Source organism: Xenopus tropicalis, chromosome 8 (assembly GCF_000004195.4).
Source record: "Xenopus tropicalis strain Nigerian chromosome 8, UCB_Xtro_10.0, whole genome shotgun sequence".
Taxonomy (NCBI): domain Eukaryota; kingdom Metazoa; phylum Chordata; class Amphibia; order Anura; family Pipidae; genus Xenopus; species Xenopus tropicalis.
In genome coordinates, this window is record NC_030684.2 from 62,366,687 (window position 1) to 62,385,006 (window position 18,320).

Consider the following 18,320-nt stretch of genomic DNA (forward strand, 5'->3'; position numbering starts at 1 on the left):
TGGAAATTTAAGATCATGTTAGAAAATACTGTATTACAGAAAAGTTGCTGTATATAAGATGCAGTTAATACACGTAATAACAGCATGATGTAAATGAGGCAATGATGAGCCAATTATTAAGATCTGGGTGTCAGGTATTCACTACAACTATCAGAGGCAGACAAGTGTTTGCCATAACACATTTATCAAGAAATCTATATTTGTTCATTATTAAAGTGAAATTTTGCAGCCAAAAATGGTCAACCTGTGGGTGTTTATGGCCTAATGAAGGCAATCAATTAACAGTATTACTACGCATTTGCATTTAAGAAAAGCTTTTGCATAGCAAATTACAAGTATAGTTGTATAAAACATTCAAAATATTCATTACGGCTGCTAATTAAACAATTGTTTTTCCCAACTGGTATGTTAATGAGGCATGGTTGCATACATATTTAAAAAATACAAGCATTCCAATTCTTGCTTCCTAATAAACCCTGGCATCATTAATTGTTCAAATGCAAAACACCTGATGCCTGAACAGCTTGAAACTGCATCGAAGTTGCAGTTCTTGGTTAGACAAAAGTACGGTTTTAATAACTTCTGTCTTTAGCCATGGTCAGCATGATACCTAAGTAATGTTATTTATAGTTATTATTTCTTTATTATACTTGCATAATTCCTAATTATTTGTTTTTAATACAATTAGTGACTGTTGACCATCTTAAAATAAAGCAGCCTATGCACTAGTCCTACCTTTTGTAGCATCCATTCCACCTACAGCATAGAGGGCTCCCACAGTTGACTTTCTTGGTTTAGTCCTGGGACTCTGCATCATTGATCTCCTCTCTGGTAGAAGATGGTACTTCATTGCTTCCATAAGAAATTTCTGGCATTCCAAGTCATTTGCAAACATTGGGCTGTTTTCAAGATCTGCAAGTAACTGGATCAAGTAAACTAATTAGCTAAACAATAACCCATTTTGGTGTACATTGGCCTCAAATACACACAACAACAGTGTTAAAGAATTTAAAAGAAAAACAATATCCTGAATAAACTTATAATTTAGCAATAAGTTAAAATTTTGTAGTTTCCTTGTCCAAAGAGGGCACTATCCTGTAAATACATTTATTACAAACCATACCCTCTGACTGGTTCCTATACAGACAGACTTTCTTATTTCTGAAACTGAACTAAGGTTTTGGGGAGAGTGGGGCTTGAGGTGAATTGGAATATAGTTGAATTGAAATGACCAAAAGTGGATCAGATGAGTGGCCTAAAATGTCTGCTGAACAGTGATATGCCCAATATGCATACATTTACCAAACTATGTGGCGTACAGAGGCACCCAAATGGATATATAGCAGACAAAATTTCTATGGCCAATAATAAGTAACAAAAAACAATGCAGAATGCAATAAAATTACTAAAATCTAATAAAACCACTGAAATTAATGCTTTTTTCCACCTAGTGTAAAAAACAGTCAGTTGAATCAATCACAGTTTGAATATTTTATCAACAGAATTAAGCAAACACCTATACAGAACAGATAATGCCATAAAATGGGCAAAGATTTAACATAATCACCTAAATAACATTAAAAATGTATTGTGCAGTGTGGTTAAAAAAAAAATGCAATAAAAAAGCCACTAAATTGTGTGCGAGTGCTGTGAATGTGTAAAACCCCCATAACCCCCCTAACCCCCTTAAAAATCTGTGTGTATGTAAGTGTAAATGTAAGTGTGTGTTAGTGCCAAGTGTGTGATTTTGTGTGTGTTACACTAATCTGAGGTATCAGAATGCCAATTCCATCTTCAGAGAGGCTGGAGGACTGGAAGGCACCAGGAGGAAACAGGGCGGAGTAAAATCTGGGTTTGGGGGCAGAGGAAGAAGAGCAGGAAACAGCAGGCACATAGTTTCCACGTGCCTGTTGTTTCCTATGGGGCCCTGGGTGATTGCACCCCAGGGGCCACTTAACCCCCACCTCTACTCGTTGGCTGGGGAACAAGCAAGGACAAGTGCTCCAGAATGTAGAATCTACAATCTGTGGCACTTAGGTACTTTTATCCACAGAACATAGAGTCTACGTTTTGTGGCATTTAAAGGTTTAAACCATTTTAGCATCAAGTTAGCAATGTTCCAAGCCAGTTTTGGGTCTGCAGTATTGATTTGTTTATATGTGTGCCATTTAAAGTTGTGAATTTGTCTCTTTGCTTTCAATGTAAATAGACAAATCATTGCAAACAGAGTGGTCTTATCTACTTTAAATAAAGGAGTGGGTCTTCTGCTATGGCTGCCTCTATGTCTCAGGTGAAGGTCCACTGCGCCTGGGATCAACAGGGCCCCAGTAAAGCCATTTTCTATCCTAGAGTACCCATCTACACTCTAGAGAAGTCGGGGATAGGGACCCCGTGAATGAGGGCCAGTTATATAGTTACACTCCATCAAACACTTTCTAGGAAAGCAAGGTAGTTAGGTATGGAAGTAAGAGCAGCTTTTGGCTCCATCCAGGAGGTTAGCTGGAAGTACCCTTCAATACAGGCACTGTTGCCTTAGCATAGGGCCACGGTTAAGACACAGGATACAGGCTAGTACCTAACCGTGATCCACAGTCGGCTGTAGGACTCTTTAAAGCTAAAGGTATTCAACCTGAGGACTGAGGTATCTATCCAGACTGCCCTCCTTAGCGGTACCAAGCTGACCAGGTGCTTTACCCTGCCCAGTATCCCAAAAAGAGGTGGGATAAACCGGTGGCATTATCTCTTGTTGTCCTCAGAGTGTACTACTGCTATAACATCTGCATTTGTGAGTATATGAGCTAACCCTCTGCACTGAATTATCTTGGATAATAAACCCAGTTATTGTTTGTTCACCATCAAGAACCTTCTGGGTCCATTATTTGCTATTTTACTCTGCACACAGCTAAAGTGAGTTGCAGTTACACTACACCCCAGGCTACTTCCATATAGCAAAGGCCCATCCTGTTTAAGAGAGCCGCATGTACCCCATGCTCTAACCTATCCTAGCTGGTGTTCGACTGTTTTACAGCCAAATAGGGGTTACAATATAATGTTAAGACATTTTGTGCATTAAGCTATAATATTCTGGGGTGGGAATGTTTGCATGTCCTGGAGGTTATCAAAGTATGCAAGGACCAAAACAGGTACCATCATCTTCTGCACATGGCAGTGCCTTTGGCTTAAATGTGCACAAAATATGCTAAACTAAACAAGCTGAACCAAGCCTTATTGGAAATCAGAGGAAGAGAAGGAGCACTAACTTTTATGACATTTTTTCTTTGCAGTTATCTAACACTCATTAAACATCTTCAGGAACATTTTAAAAAGTGTAAACCTACTCTAATATCACAAAACACTTTTAACAGGGCTGCCATCAGAGGGGGGGGGGGGGTGGTATTAGTTCTATCAGAGGCCCTGCAGCAGGTAGGTTTGCCACCTGGCCGGTAAAAATGTTATTGATGGCAATTTTTTCCTAGAAAATGTGGCAACCCTAGTAGCAGGTAGTGGTCCATCAGACTGGACTGTCAGATTTGCGGATCATAAAAGGACAGGGCTTGCATCAGAAGTGCAAAGGTTTACTGCAGCTGGGCAAGCCTTGTTTCTTTTTATTACATATGGAGGTATAAAAGGAAAAGCAAAGAACAATTCACTTGCAAGACATATTACAGTAAAAGTATGTTTTAACTTATTTTAAAGTACCTGTGGAGGAAGTAAGGGTAACCTAATGTAGGAAAGCAACATTCCCAGATCTCTTTGTCGACACTGAATGTCATGCTTGACCCACTGCATTAAAGCTTGAAATATTGTTTCTTCATCTGGAACATTGATGTCATCACTAGAAAGCAGCTTTGCTATTTCACTTGCTGGCAGGAGGAGAAACTCTTGATTGCGTATAACTTCAATAAAATGTTCCTGAAAATGAAAAGAAATGTTATGACTCAACAAACTGTCATGAAGTGAGGATCTTATTAACAGTCTGACAACTTCCTTTTGTTCTTTTCTTTGTTGAAAAAGAAATCTTAAAGAACAATGAAATCCACATTAGTGCAATATTGGGGGCACCAAATGGTTAGGAACCCACTGGACTCTTGCCCAGTGCTTCTCTTCTCTGAAAAATGCACTCTCCCAAGGTACATAAATTAAAATAAAATACTGGTCAGCCACCTTCTTTGATTTTTCCAGTGAACCCTTGCTCTGCTCTCAGCCCCAACTGTACTTTCTAGTTGAATACAGTACTCTGTACCATGCAACAGTCAGCATATAAACTTCAGCCTAAGAATCACAAGGTTCAGTACCCAATTTCAAACTGTTTTTTTTTTTTAAAGAGAAAAACCCATAATCCATGAAAAGGCATGATAGTTATTCCAATATTATTATAAGTATGGTATCTATGTTTTTGTATTTGTATTTTTATACAGAAATTCCATAATACAATGTCATTTGCCACAGTGTGCTACTTAAAGAGTGCTTTTTTAATGTTTTAATGTTCTTAAGCCATAGTGATTAAGATATCAGAAGACCTTTAATATGGCAAAAACGTGATACATATTTTGTATCAAACTGTTTTATTTCTTATGGCTGTGGAGAAGAACCATGAATTACATTTGACCTGGATAAGAAAACCAGTGATAATATAACTTCTATGTGCAAATGTCAGCTATACACTGCCCAAATTGACCCCAAGAGCTCTTCATAGAAACCTCCTCTGAGGCTCTCATTTTAATAAGATATTACAGCTTCAGTGGAAAGTTAAATTATTTATAGGAACCTATTAAGGGGAGAGTCACAAGGCATCCACAAGGAGATATTAATTAATACTACTGCTAGTTAAAGGAGAAGGAAAGGCATCTTGGAATGTTATTGGCAATAGATTAGCCTCAATAGTGCAAGCTAGATTGCTATATTTACTCTGCATAAAGCTTTACCCTACCTGAGTAAACAGCCCTATAAGCTCCCTTGGTTTGTTTAAGATAGCAGCTGCCATTTTAGCTTGGTCTCAGTAGCTTCCATGCTGCAGATCCAGCTGCTGGTAGTGCGGAAATAGAGACGATGGGAGGGAGAGAGAGGTTCAAACTAAGCAGACTTTTGCCGTGCCCTGAAGGATTTTTCTGAGAGAAGTAAGTCTGATACTGAAAACCATGTATACACCAAAGAAGAAATCCTGTGTTTCTTTGACAGAGGACTCTGTGAGTGCTTATAGCTATATTTTCATAGACCTTTCTGATAAAGCTTACTTAGTTTTTACCCAATTTAAAACAGGGTTTAATGTCTTCTGAATCAATGATGGTTTACCAGCAAATAAGCAGTAAATAACAATCACATTCTAACTGTAAATTAAAAATAAAATGAGAACTAAATATTTCTCATTGCAATTCACAGCTACGAATCATAAGTAACCAATACATTAATTTTGTTATATATTTGAGATGGCAGTACAATGAATTCATATATATTATGTAAACTGTTAGGTCCCGTAGGACATAATGGGGCTGAATAAACAATAATAATAATGCAGCATGGGGTTGGATTGTTAATTTTGCCAACTGGACCACACCACAGTGAACTCTCAATACTGCCCTGTTCAGTGTCTGTTAATAAAATATAGAGCAGCACAGTAATGTTGGTAGCTTTTTTTAGTTGGTAGCATTTACAAATGCAATTTTTGGGGGTCTTGGTTTTTTGATGCCAACAAGAAGAAATACAGGATAGGATTTGTTACCTGGAAACCTGTTATCCAGAAAGCTGTGAATTACGGTATGGCCATCTGCCATAGACTTCATTTTAATCAAATAATTTCAATTTTTAAAAATGATTTCCTTTTACTGTGTAATAATTTAATAGTACCGTGTACTATTTAAGATAAAATGAATCTTATGACTTAAAAAAATCTATTGGGTTTTTTTAAGTTTAAATTATTATTAGTAGACTTAAGGTATGGTGTTCCAAATTTTGGAAAAATCCCAGGTCCCTAACATTCTGGATAACAGGTCCCATACCTGTACTGTCTTTCCTATATATATATTTATCTGTATTTCCTATTCATAACATAGTGATCAAGTATAGTTTTTATAAGTCAGGCCAGTAAAATACCGGTCAGGTGGCAACTCTAGTTGAAACGGATTCACTCTTGACATCTGCCCATGCATGCAGTCAACAATTGCTGCCATGAGCTGGCTAAAGGACTAAAGGTCTATGCTGCTATGCTATGTTCTTGGAGATGTTTCCGTGTAAAGGAGAATGAGAAATCAATGCCACAGCTGTAACTACACTGTATGTCGCTAAATTTGAATTAAATGCTCTGGTGCAGAATTACACATTTTTTAAGCATTAGTATATTATCTGTGTACAGAGATCATATATTATTCACATCAGTCCTTGCCCCAGCGGACCTTACAGTCTAAGGTCCCTATTGCATTTACTATGGTAAATTTATCAGGAGTCATTTAACCTGTTTTTGTTTTTGATCCAATGATTCAGGTACAGCACCCCAGACCCATAGCAAAGGGAGACCCAGCAGTCACAAGCACAATTTCTCGATGGGTGAGCACTCCAAACACAGGTGAAGGTGTTTAAGAAAAAGCTTTATTCACAGTAATCCTGACACGTTTTGTGTCTTTCAACATGTAGTCATTGGTGTCTACATGTTGAAAGACACCAAACACGTCAGGATTACTGTGAATAAAGCTTTTTCTTAACCACCTTCACCTGTGTTTGGAGTGCTCACCCATTGAGAAATTGTGCTTGTGACTGCTGGGTCTCCCTTTGCTATGGGTCTGGGGTGCTGTACCCGAATCATTGGATCAGTGGGGTGAGTGTCCATGAAAAACTGTGATTTATGTGATTTTTTTTATGAAGATACTGTCATGGAAAAAATCTTCCTTGATTGAAGGGGCAAGGAACCCCAACCAACTTTGCGAGCGAATGCTAATTGAGACTAAGGGGCACATTTACTAACCCACGAACGGGCCGAATGCATCTGATTGCGTTTTTTTCGTAATGATCGGTATTTTGTGATTTTTTCGGAAAATTGTCGCGACTTTTTCGTTACCAATACGTTTGGGCGAAAAAACGCGAGTTTTTCGTAGCCATTCCGAAAGTTGCGCAAAATCGCGATTTTTAGCGCAAGTTTTAACGCTACGAAAAAATCGCCAGATTTTGCGCAACTTTCGGAATGGCTACGAAAAACTCGCGTTTTTTCGCGCAAATCGTATTGGTAACAAAAAAGTCACGATAATTTCCGAAAAGTCGTAAAGTCGCCGAAAAAATCGAAAAAAATACGAAAAAGTCGCAAAATGTTCGTTTTCCAATCGGAATTTTTTCAATTCGGATTCAAATTCGTGTCTTAGTAAATCAGCCCCTAACTGTTTTAAATTTGGTTTGATGTGCTGGGTGGCTTAGTGCAAGTTTGGAACAATTTTATTTAGTTGCGCAAACTGCAATACCAAGAGGGAATCCATACAGATATATCAATCCTACGCAAACAGTGCCCGAGCTAGAATCCAATTTAGGACTCCAGCATTACAATAAGTGTAACCCACTCAGCCACAGTGCTGCCTTTAATATAAAAAAATGCAACATGAAACAGCCAATCATTATATTTTATATACATTTTTAATACATACATGCTTGTATTAATAGTTAGAATCTGCAAATGCGTTTAAAGGAAAGCCCCTTCTGCTCCAAGCTTAGCAATATAAATGACAGCTCACTTCTTGGACTTATGGCATTCATCAAATGTCATGGTATTTGAAACTTTTAGTACAGTATGAGAATGACATTTGAAGAGCTACAGAACTCTATTTCTCAAAGTCATTCTTGTATGTTATATTACTTATAGATATAAATATTAGTGCTCCTAATATTCTTTAGTGTTTGTTCATCATTGGGCAGGTTCATAACTAGGTCTCTTAAGAGCACATCAGTCTCCAGATTCAAATGATCACTGCACACTCATACTTTGAACTGCTGACACCGATAAATTTACAATGTAGGTACCTGCTGCACAAATGCATTAAAATCATAGCTAATAAGATATTTTTTGTATTCTATTGAAGGGGTGATCTGATCAGCTTACACATGCTAATCAGGTTTCATGCATGTTGCTGACTGATTTCTGGGCATGTGTGGTATGCCAGGTAATTACTTATATGCAATAAATTAAACGTATTTAAAAGCTCCAGCAAATTAAATATGTAAAATGAAAAGAGGCTTTATAAGTCTCCCTGACAGGCCTGGTGGCCCAGGGGCTAATCCTCTAATTACAAGGCATAGAAAAGCATTTAACTGTAAGAGCCAAACAGCTTGTTTAAAACTGTTTTAAAAGGGAAAATAGTGGCATAAGGTAAAAGTCCCATGAACCATCTGGGCACACCCACATATTATAACATTTTATATAATCATATAGTATATCCATTCCCTTTCTTCATCCAAATTATAAATGTCTTGCACTACAGCAGACAAAATGTTCTCCGGTCTCGTGCAAGCTGAGCCGGGGGCTTGACAATCTTGTTATAATTTTGCAGTAATAGCCAATTTCTACAGGATTAGTATTTCTGTAACAATGGTCTCCAGGAATAAGATTTCTGCAATAATAGTCTAATTTCTCTGGGCAAAAGGATTTGTCTAATACAGCTGGGTAAAATGGAATCTCAATAAAGAACATACTATAGCAGCTAATTAGTTATCATTTGGCATTATTACATTATTTAAGTCCCAGAAAATCTATGCATTTCCTTTATTTGAAAATCTACCGAATATTTCCTCATGTTCTTTTTGTACTTCATTTCTAAATAAAGCCCCTACATTTAGAAACATGACATGCATGTATGAACCTAACTGAATAGCTTACTGAATGAAACAAGCAGTTAGTGTACAATTACTCTGTGAGGCTCAGAATGAGAAGATGCACGAACAGCTTCCTGTCGATATCTCTCTTGGGCAGATGAGTTTTACTTTTTACAAACAGACTACTATTTCCATCAATCCAAATGAGTCCAGCTTCCTGTTTCTATTGTGTAGTTCAACACAGAGCAGGAAATGTCTTGAAAGGCTAACTCTATTTATTTATAGAAGGGGAAATAAACTTTCTAAGTAGAAGGCGTGTTATCTTTATTCATCCCACTATTCATACACCATTTAATTGGTATCAAGGGTCCATTCACATAGATTAAGCATACAAGGAATTTCACTAAATAGTTACTGGAAATTATCACATTTATTGTTTTATACAGTCTTTACCTAATGATTATAATGTGTATAATTAGATTTTAAATACATATGCATTAATAATTAAAGATCAAGTGAAATGACTGCAATAAAACAGCTATCCAAATTAAAAAAATATTTACATACACTTTTGTTTTGGGTTCTCAGTCAATAAATGATTTGCAAATGTTGAAAACAAACATTACAAACTTGCTGAATATCTTCTACTATGTGAATACCAATGACAGTATACTGTATCTCTTACAAAGGAAACGGCAATACTTTCTGGAGTGCGGAAAACCCATGTCTTCCTGTTTATGGTTAATTTCAGCAAATGCACAGCACTACTTTTAGGGCCAGCCTTGCACTGTTTGCGTATTAGGTCAGCATCCCTTACCAATTAGAAAATTATGATAGATTCCCCTTTTGTGTAAGACTTTAAAAATCTCACTACTCTTTTTTTTTTTTCTTCTTCCTTCACATTAGAAAGAATATACTTAGCCTGGTTCCTCCTTTCTATGTACTGACATGTTTGGCTGTACTGACCTGCATCCCAAATGCTCACCTATAGTATTGTATATTCTGCCATAAATATCACAGCCTTTTTTTTAATATACTTTTAATACCTGCATTCAACTCTGAAAGTTGAATGCAGGTATTAACTCTGAAAGTATTGTTTTTATTAATAACGCATATTCATAAAGCCTCACATTCTGCGGTGCTATACAATAAATGGATGAATACATTGAATATACCACTGCAGTTAGTAATACTGTGTAAGGAAGTTGTGTATTGTATGCCATTTTACTACGCCAGTTTTGAATCAACTTTACTATTCATTTTGCAGCCTCTTAACATTGGTTAAATCTGCCTCTTTTTACAGTGATTAGCAGTGTAAAAAGAACTTAAAGAATTTGCTTGTGTGATGCTTTTTACGCTACTTTATGACTATGCCTCTGTGTAGAGCCAGTGAGTTATACAGTACTTTAAAATGTTTGCACAGTCATTTCAAGGACATGCAAAAATAGTACAAAAATTGCAAAAAAATTACAACAAATTATCTTTTTTTTTTATATACACTATTTAACTTCAATAAATTCCAGCACAACTGGGCCGGCCACAATATGGTATAAACTTTTGCACCAGAGACACAAACAATATTAGGTGGGCATTAGTATATATATAAATGGACTCAATAGGACTGATTCACTAAAGTGCGTTAATTTTTATCGCACACGCTTTTTTGCGTAAAAATAGATGAGAAAATTACCGCGCGATTCACTACAGTATTACCGCATGCGTTAATTTGCGCGCCAAAATAACACTAACGCATGATTCACAAACACTTAGACGTGCTAAATATCGCATTAGTCTATGCGAAAATTAACACCTACTTGGGGCAGGCGGTAATTATAGAAAAGTACAGTTAATGAGCTTTTGGCAATAAAATATGGACTTTGCAGTGTGATTTATTCAAGTATGTGTTGGCCCTAGAGTGATGTAGCCTCCAGTTTGCAGGGAAATGGTCATTTTCAGTACAGTAATTCTCCGAAAGGCTAACATGGCGTGCGTTTTTTCGCACGCTGCAAATATTTGTTCGCGGTGCGTCGATTAGCGCTCGTTCCGTCAAATACCGCACAAAAATAATCTTCGCAACTAAAATAACGCAAGCAGCTTCGAGCGTAAATTAACGCAAGTATGCTTTTAGTGAATCGTGCGTTAAGACGCGAAAAATTAGATGCGATAAAATTTTTAATGCACGTTATAAATAACGCATGTTTTATCGACCTTTAGTGAATCAACCCTAATGTGTGTTTGGAAGTGAAGTGCTAGTGCTAGAGAATATCGCACCTTATTTATTATCTGTTATTTAGTGTCATATTTGCTTCACAGCACTTCAGAGAGATGATAAATCATTCCCATCAGACATTGCCCCAATGAAGCTTACAGTCTAATGTAGCTTACACCAAACATGGCACAACTTGCACATAGCTATACTAACACACAGTATGAAAACGAAGGCACAAAGACACCATGTAAGGAATTTAATGGACTTGTTCTGTACCTATTTTATTACCTAATGGAGGTAAATAAGCTTTCACTGTGCTTTAGTGAACAAAAAATCCTACCATTGTATAGCTGTGGGCCACTCTCAGGAGCTCCACGCAGCCTTGTGCATCTCCAAATGAGCGAATCCCTAAACAGTTGGAGGGATGAAGCTGCTTCATCAGGAAATTACAGCAAACATCAATAACTTGGGATAGCTGGAGGAGACACGCTGCCGCTAGCAAGCTCTCAATAGTGTCTTCTTTAAGTTCTAAAACCCCTGCAGATTTTCATTGGGAAAAAGAAAAATTTGTGTTATTTTACATAGCAAGGCAGCATAATTTAGATTTATGGTTACCACTTCCATTAGAATTATATATTTGAGTCTATTATATTAAAAAGCTCTGATCCTTAGCTGAGTATGCAAGCAAGAAGAAAAAATACTGGAGTTCATTAAACAGTATGTAGGCTTATAAATGAACCAAAAGATATTGACTAGGTATCAAATCTAGTTACTTACAGGGACAGTAAATGGTAATCACACTCTGGATTCTTTCTAGGTTAAATTAATGCAGTAGTGGTTATTTTCTACAGACATATCAGCATTATTCATACTCTCAATGCAGTAAATGGAAAGCCTTTAATGTTTATTTAATATTACTCATACACTAGGTTTAGACAGGGCTGTACAAAAAGATGTAATGGGCCACAGCCTCATTAGATCTCCTCATATTATTGTGGTGCCTAAAATCAAAGGTACCTAACTTATCAAGAGCCAAACAAGAATTTTCCAGTAATGTCCAAAAAAAACCCAAAACCAAAGAGAGTAGGTACTGTAAATTAATAGTAATAAGCACATAATTTGCAGAGAAATTACTCATTTCACTATCAGCAATTTTTTTTCACAAAGCTGCAATTTGCAGTGACAAAAAGTAGCCAATTTGCCATTTGTAACCTAAAAAGTCACACTGTAGGAGTAAGGAAATGCCCGTTGAGTTGTGAGTAAAAAATTAAGAAAAGATTTGTCATTCATTGATTTTAATGCATTTTGCAAATTTTTCAGCAGTTTTGCTACATTTTCGGTGAAGCAACATGGGAAAAATTCACTTATCAGTATATATTAAGCATTCAAACATGCCAATTTTAAGTAAAGCTCATTTACTATAGAAAGCATATGACCACACTCCACATTAGGAATACCTTACTGAAAGTGAAGCTTATTTATTATAACAAAGTATATGGCCACTCTCTATACTAGCAATTCCTCATTTTACCCAGTTCCACAGCAGGAAGACAGACTGCATTATGGAAGGGATGGGGGGGGGGGGGGGCTTCAAAGATGGCCAGCCCAGAAATGGCCCTGCAACACAATCATTTTTTTCTCTATGATCCCATTGAGATGATGTAAGCTCATTTGCATTTCCAGTTACAACCATACAAATAGCAGTTTGGCAGAGTACAATAAGAACTGGCAGTCATCTGCAAATTACCAGTGGTAAATGAAACTGTTTTGCAAATTTAAGGATTTCTGCATTTTAGAGCTTCTAAATGTTTCAATTTATGTGAAGCCAACGCTTATTTCAATTCTCTAAACAGAAAAGAAGCAAAAATGTAACATAATGGTTAAACATTAACCAGATTTATTGTAATTCTCTGCCTCCAAGATATCTGTTTTAACCGGAGAAAGCTTCCATTTCAAACATTTCAATAAAACTGCAGTTTTCCATTCACTGATTTTTTTTTTTGCCGAATTTTGTATCTACTAAGGAAAAAAAACTGTGATGACAGCTTTAAAACAATATAAGATAAAGAACATTTTTTAATTTATAGTGACATTATTCCCATTTGCTAAACACAGCACCTTTTACAAACCACAAAATTGTGAGTATTGGCTAATCACAGAGCCTAGTGCCATTAGCTCTTGCACAACAAAGCAAGTCTTAGGCTTACAGCATGTACACTGGTGAGTCTTCATCAGCAGTTTATGAATGCCACCATATGGGGCAAGGAACATGCCCAGCTGCTATAATATTTCTAACAAAGAACCCCTGTGTGGGAATTTAATAAACATTAATAGAAAATAAAATGTGAGTTGCGAAATGTAAGAACTGTTTTTCCTCTGCACAATTTATATTTTTGTTTGGCATAGTTTGCCCAATTTACAATGTAATAAACTGTCTAACAAACAATATTACATTGTAATACACAATTTTTCATTCTTGTTCTTGTGAATTTTTATTCTGTGAATTTTTATTCTGCAACTATTATTACATACTGCCATTAAAGCTATCACTCTTTGGCTTAAGCGCTGTGGACTTAGAAGACCGATAACAGCTACAACATTCAAGTCATTTATATGGCTGTTATTGGCTTTAACACTAAACTTTAACACTAACATTACTCTTCAAAATATGAATGTACATAAAAAAGTTACCTATAAGTTGATCATTTTTTGCTGATATGGCTGCTTTTATAAGTAATTGTTACTTAAATCAGACTGTTTTGCCAACCTGACTGTCCCTTCTCAACCTATCAATTATAACTATGACTTAAAAAATTGGAAAAATATGTGACTTAAAATATAATAGTTTGGACATGATCTATATAAAAACAACAACCTTTCTTGTGGTCTAACCAGAGCTGCAGAACAGCCCCTCCAGGAAGATTACCCCTTGTACTAATATATATACCAATATTATATTTTTTTAATTACATAGCACACAGACACATTTGTGTGTATATGTGCGTGTGTATATAACATGTACTACATACAATAGGTTCCCTAGGTAATTGCTCTGTCACAGCTCCCTACAACCCTTGTCAATTAAATTAGAGTGATCACCCACTTCTGCAGACAATTAAGTGTTATCCCCATCCTTCTCCTCTTAGAACAACTTACGAATCATCTCTGCAACCCTCTATTTTCACTTAATGAAGGCACTGCATCTTCTTGCTGACAGCAATGAAAGCATAACACATAACTTCTGCCACCATTGTACTGTACTACAAAGAGAGTACAAGCAGTGCTGGTGCAGCAACTTGACACATGTTTACCTCAGGTGCTGGTGAAAAAGAAAAAACATTTTTATTAAGTAACATTTTGGTGCTTTCAGGAACCCTTTTTAAGACAGACAACATCAAAAAAGAGGCCTGTGAAAGGACCAAAACTTTTTTTAGATTCACAATTTTTTTTGGCGAAGCGAAACAGATTCACTCATCCCTACTAATATTAGATTGAGTGGAAAAATAAAGTCTGAATAAGGCCAAAATACCAATAGTATATGTCCTCAATATGTAGCAGGACCAGGGACGGGCCAAGCCAACCGGGCGCCGTAGGCAAGGGGGGAGCAGGGGGGAGAGAGAGAGAGAGAGGGAGTCATTCCTCCCACCTCGTTATGACAACCGGAGGGGGCAAGAGAAGGGAGCAAAGGCTAGGGTTAGGCAGGAGATGTTCCTGCCTGGCGCCCCCCAATTTTTGCACCCTAGGCAGGTGCCTCTTCTGCCTACCCCTAGTTCCGGCCCTGAGCAGGTCTCTGAAAGTATTTCCAGGACATCATTTCAACATTTAGCACAATAACATGTACCTAAGCTTGGTTAAATGTCTTTGTAATCAAAGGTTTTCTGTAGGAATAACAAAGGAATTTTGTAGAAAACGTCCGATAACTGTCACTTGATCGTACCTCTAGGGAGCCCCTTGTTAAATCATTTTTTCTCTAATCATATTACAGATGCATGCAAATTTTAGCAAGTCATAACTGCAAAAAAAAGTACTTCAGTGCACATTCCTTTTTATTGTTAAGGAAGGACAATGCTTCAAATAAAACTACCAAATATTGCTAACAAAAGAAAAACACTTTAGCATATATCAATAAAAGTATTGTCTTATCCCCTCCTTTCTAATCCCATACTGTTTTCTCACTACATCAGAACAGCTGGTGCCAGCAGTACATTAATAATAAGTGAGCTCCTTTATACCCATAGATAAGTGTGAAAATTGTTAAGAGGTGTGATGCTTTTTATGCGATTTAGAAGAATCTTGAACATTGTGTTTTATGTGGAGTTATTGTAAAATTACATGGTATACAATTTGTTCATATAAATTATAGGATAATAATGTATAGATTATTAAGTACAGTATCAATATTTTTAAGTAATGTATTAATCTTTGGCAACACATCATTTATCTTAAATATTATGAGGATATTGTTACTAAGGGCACTAGAATTCCATAGCATATGGGTATATACACACACAATAGCTCATTTTTGTCCACACTCTTTTCCCTGCAGTGGGTTGCATCTAAAACCACTTTTGTGAAGGTACTTGTGACTGCTGATTTACTACAGATGCTCTGTGCTGCTGTTGTTTACTTAGGAATAGACTCACAGTATATTGTATATATAAAATATAAAAGCCACAACACAAGGCTGATTAGTAGTTAATTCTAATTCTCATGACATAAGGCTAATGCCAGACGAGGCGTAGGGCGGATATTTTCGGCAAGAGGAAAAACGCTTGTCTAAAACTCTGCCCTACGCCTCCTACATGTGCCTGCACCCAAATGAATGGAATACGCTCGGGTGCAGGCACATGTAGCTGAAATACGCATAAAAACACAAGAGTCTCGTGTTTTTATGCGTATTTCGGCTACATGTGCCTGCACCCGAGCGTATTCCATTCATTTTGGCATTAGCCTGACATCTCAGAAACCAGTGCAATTTGCAATTAGATTTTTTTAATCAGTCCTGTAGAACCAGCTTCTATGACATATAAACATAATTTTTTGCTTTGATAATTTGCAAAAACCCCTAAGCTCAGTTTCTCAACAGCTGCCCAGAGCACACTGAGCATGCGAGTGTCACTGACATGCCTAAACAACATTCAAGATAGGGAGCTCCTGTGCACAGTTTTAAAAGCCTTCTTATTGTTATAAAGATAAAGAACTTTAAGGCTGGTATACTAAGTTCCATATATATTATACAGTATCTATACCCATATTTGTTTCTATGGTTTAGTTCTGTTTTGAAGAGAAACAGAATCTCAGATGTAAAGGTTGTGCAAACCACAAAAAACACTTTGGGCTCTCGTCTGCTTGTGTCCCTGATGTCTAGCACTTAAAGGGAAACTATACCCCCAAACAATGTAGGTCACTACATATATATGTAGTGAGAATCCTTAGCCTGGACTCTATCTTCTGGGTTTCGTATAAATGTCTCCAAAGGCATTATTTGTCTCTGAACACCAGTATGCAGTATAGTGTTGGCAAGCAGAAATTGCACAGATCTCTCAGTATGTTGAATAACAATGAGATGACTGATATAGCGGAAAAAGGGATGATGCTTGCTAGAGAATCTTTTGCATCTGTAATTAAGTTTGTGCTGCATACTTTGGAGAGCATGTAGTAGGAAGGAGACATTTCTCTTGGGAAGCTGCCATTTTAATGTTGAGAGTGGCATATCACTTTTCTTCCTTCTGTATTTGTAATCAGCACTTAGTTACTTTGCAATATTGATGTACTGTATAAATGTTATGTGCTGCACACTCAGGTGATGCTACTCAAAAATATACTTATATGCATACATTCAATTAAAAAATAGAATCCCTGCTGCCTATATAGGGATTCTGTTGCATGGTCCTGTAACAAAAGCACAGCATACATGCTGAAAAGCAGAGGAGTTTGGCAGACAACAAATACAAGCTACACAGCAAAATTGATTATTTACACTAAAAATCAATCAAGTCATTAGAATTCTTTGAAAGATAATTATTGATCAAAGACTGAAAAACCCCTGACTGTATTGCTTTAAGTAAAAAAAATGTACAATAGATCTGCAAGGATTTAAGAAGCATTCATTAATTACTGCCTGCAACTCTAATGGGAATTTCTCAGTGACTCATATGTAAGCCCATCGATTTAACAAATATTGGTCTTCTTAATCTGCATGAGAATATGTAGCCCTGAAATTGCTGAATTCCATTTTAATGTTTTACTTTAACAAACTATTTTAACTCTCTTCTTCTTTAAAAATTCCCTTGTCCTTTGTTTTAGATTTAACTTGTTTTCCTAGAGGCATCTGTTTAATCTCTGAATAAGGATTAATAGGGAGATGTACAGTTTTATAGTGCAGACAGAATTTTAAAAAGGTTTTGTTCTACTGAGAGCCTTACTAAACCATGCCTTGAATCTTTGATGTTGACAGTTGGAAAATATCTCCTTGATTCCTGCTTGTAATACCAGTTACTGCAATTGAACACTTGTGTACTTATGTGAGCATGTGGGCCTATAGGTATGTTAGTTTAAAATATCATATGATTTGTTTTTTTAATACTAATAACCTTGCCTGCAAGCCGCCCACTCCCCTACTAAGCAATGCCATCTATTCACCATTGGCTGCTGGGGTAGTGACGTTATTCTTGAGGCAGGGCAAAGACCCAACAGGTTGGCATACTGATAAAAACTCTGACCCACCCAACCTGAAACTGCTGCTCTAGCAGACATGAGAGAAGGTCATGTAAGTTAGAAAAAGACATTAAAAAGACGTTAAAAAGACATGACATTGATTATCGTAGTATCAGGAAAGTTCCTTAAATGGTACTGATAGGTTCCTGCAAAAGAACAGCGTAATATTAAAGATTTAAGCGTATGTAGATGCACATGCTTCAATGTCTGTGAAGATGTATGCAGCAATGATTTACCTGTATAGGCATAATGTACAAGAGCCTTTAGTGCATCTGGGTCCACACCTTCAATTTTTATCTCTTCCTCTTTTGCTTCCCGCACATCATTAGTAAACATCGCAGCAAAGTAATCTGACACTGCGCTTAAGACCAACCTTGAAAAATTAAATATATACAAGAAGGAAAATATTGTAACAACCTTCTTACAAAAAGTACCATTTTCTTTCTTTTGTGCACAGAAATAAAATCGATTTTGTAGATGTAACTGCATAATCCAATATTTTCTTAGCCTGTCTCTTATGATATATGGTAATGCTCTTTTTCTAGTCAGTTGAGTAGATTGAACTATATGTTATCACACTGTGATTTGGCTGTAAAGCTGATTGCTGTTT

The 18,320-nt window shown here is 36.7% G+C and overlaps 1 protein-coding gene across 1 annotated transcript in view; it reads right to left on the reverse strand.

The window, feature by feature from the left end:
- Positions 1–18,320, reverse strand: part of klhl4 (kelch like family member 4) — a 74,513-nt gene that overhangs the window by 15,307 nt on the left and 40,886 nt on the right. The window contains exons 3-6 of the mRNA NM_001102957.1: positions 17,947–18,083; positions 11,334–11,530; positions 3,700–3,912; positions 736–922 (exon numbers count right to left, since the gene is read on the reverse strand). Coding sequence (NP_001096427.1) covers positions 736–922; positions 3,700–3,912; positions 11,334–11,530; positions 17,947–18,083 — 734 coding nt within the window. The remainder of the gene's footprint in view (positions 1–735; positions 923–3,699; positions 3,913–11,333; positions 11,531–17,946; positions 18,084–18,320) is intronic.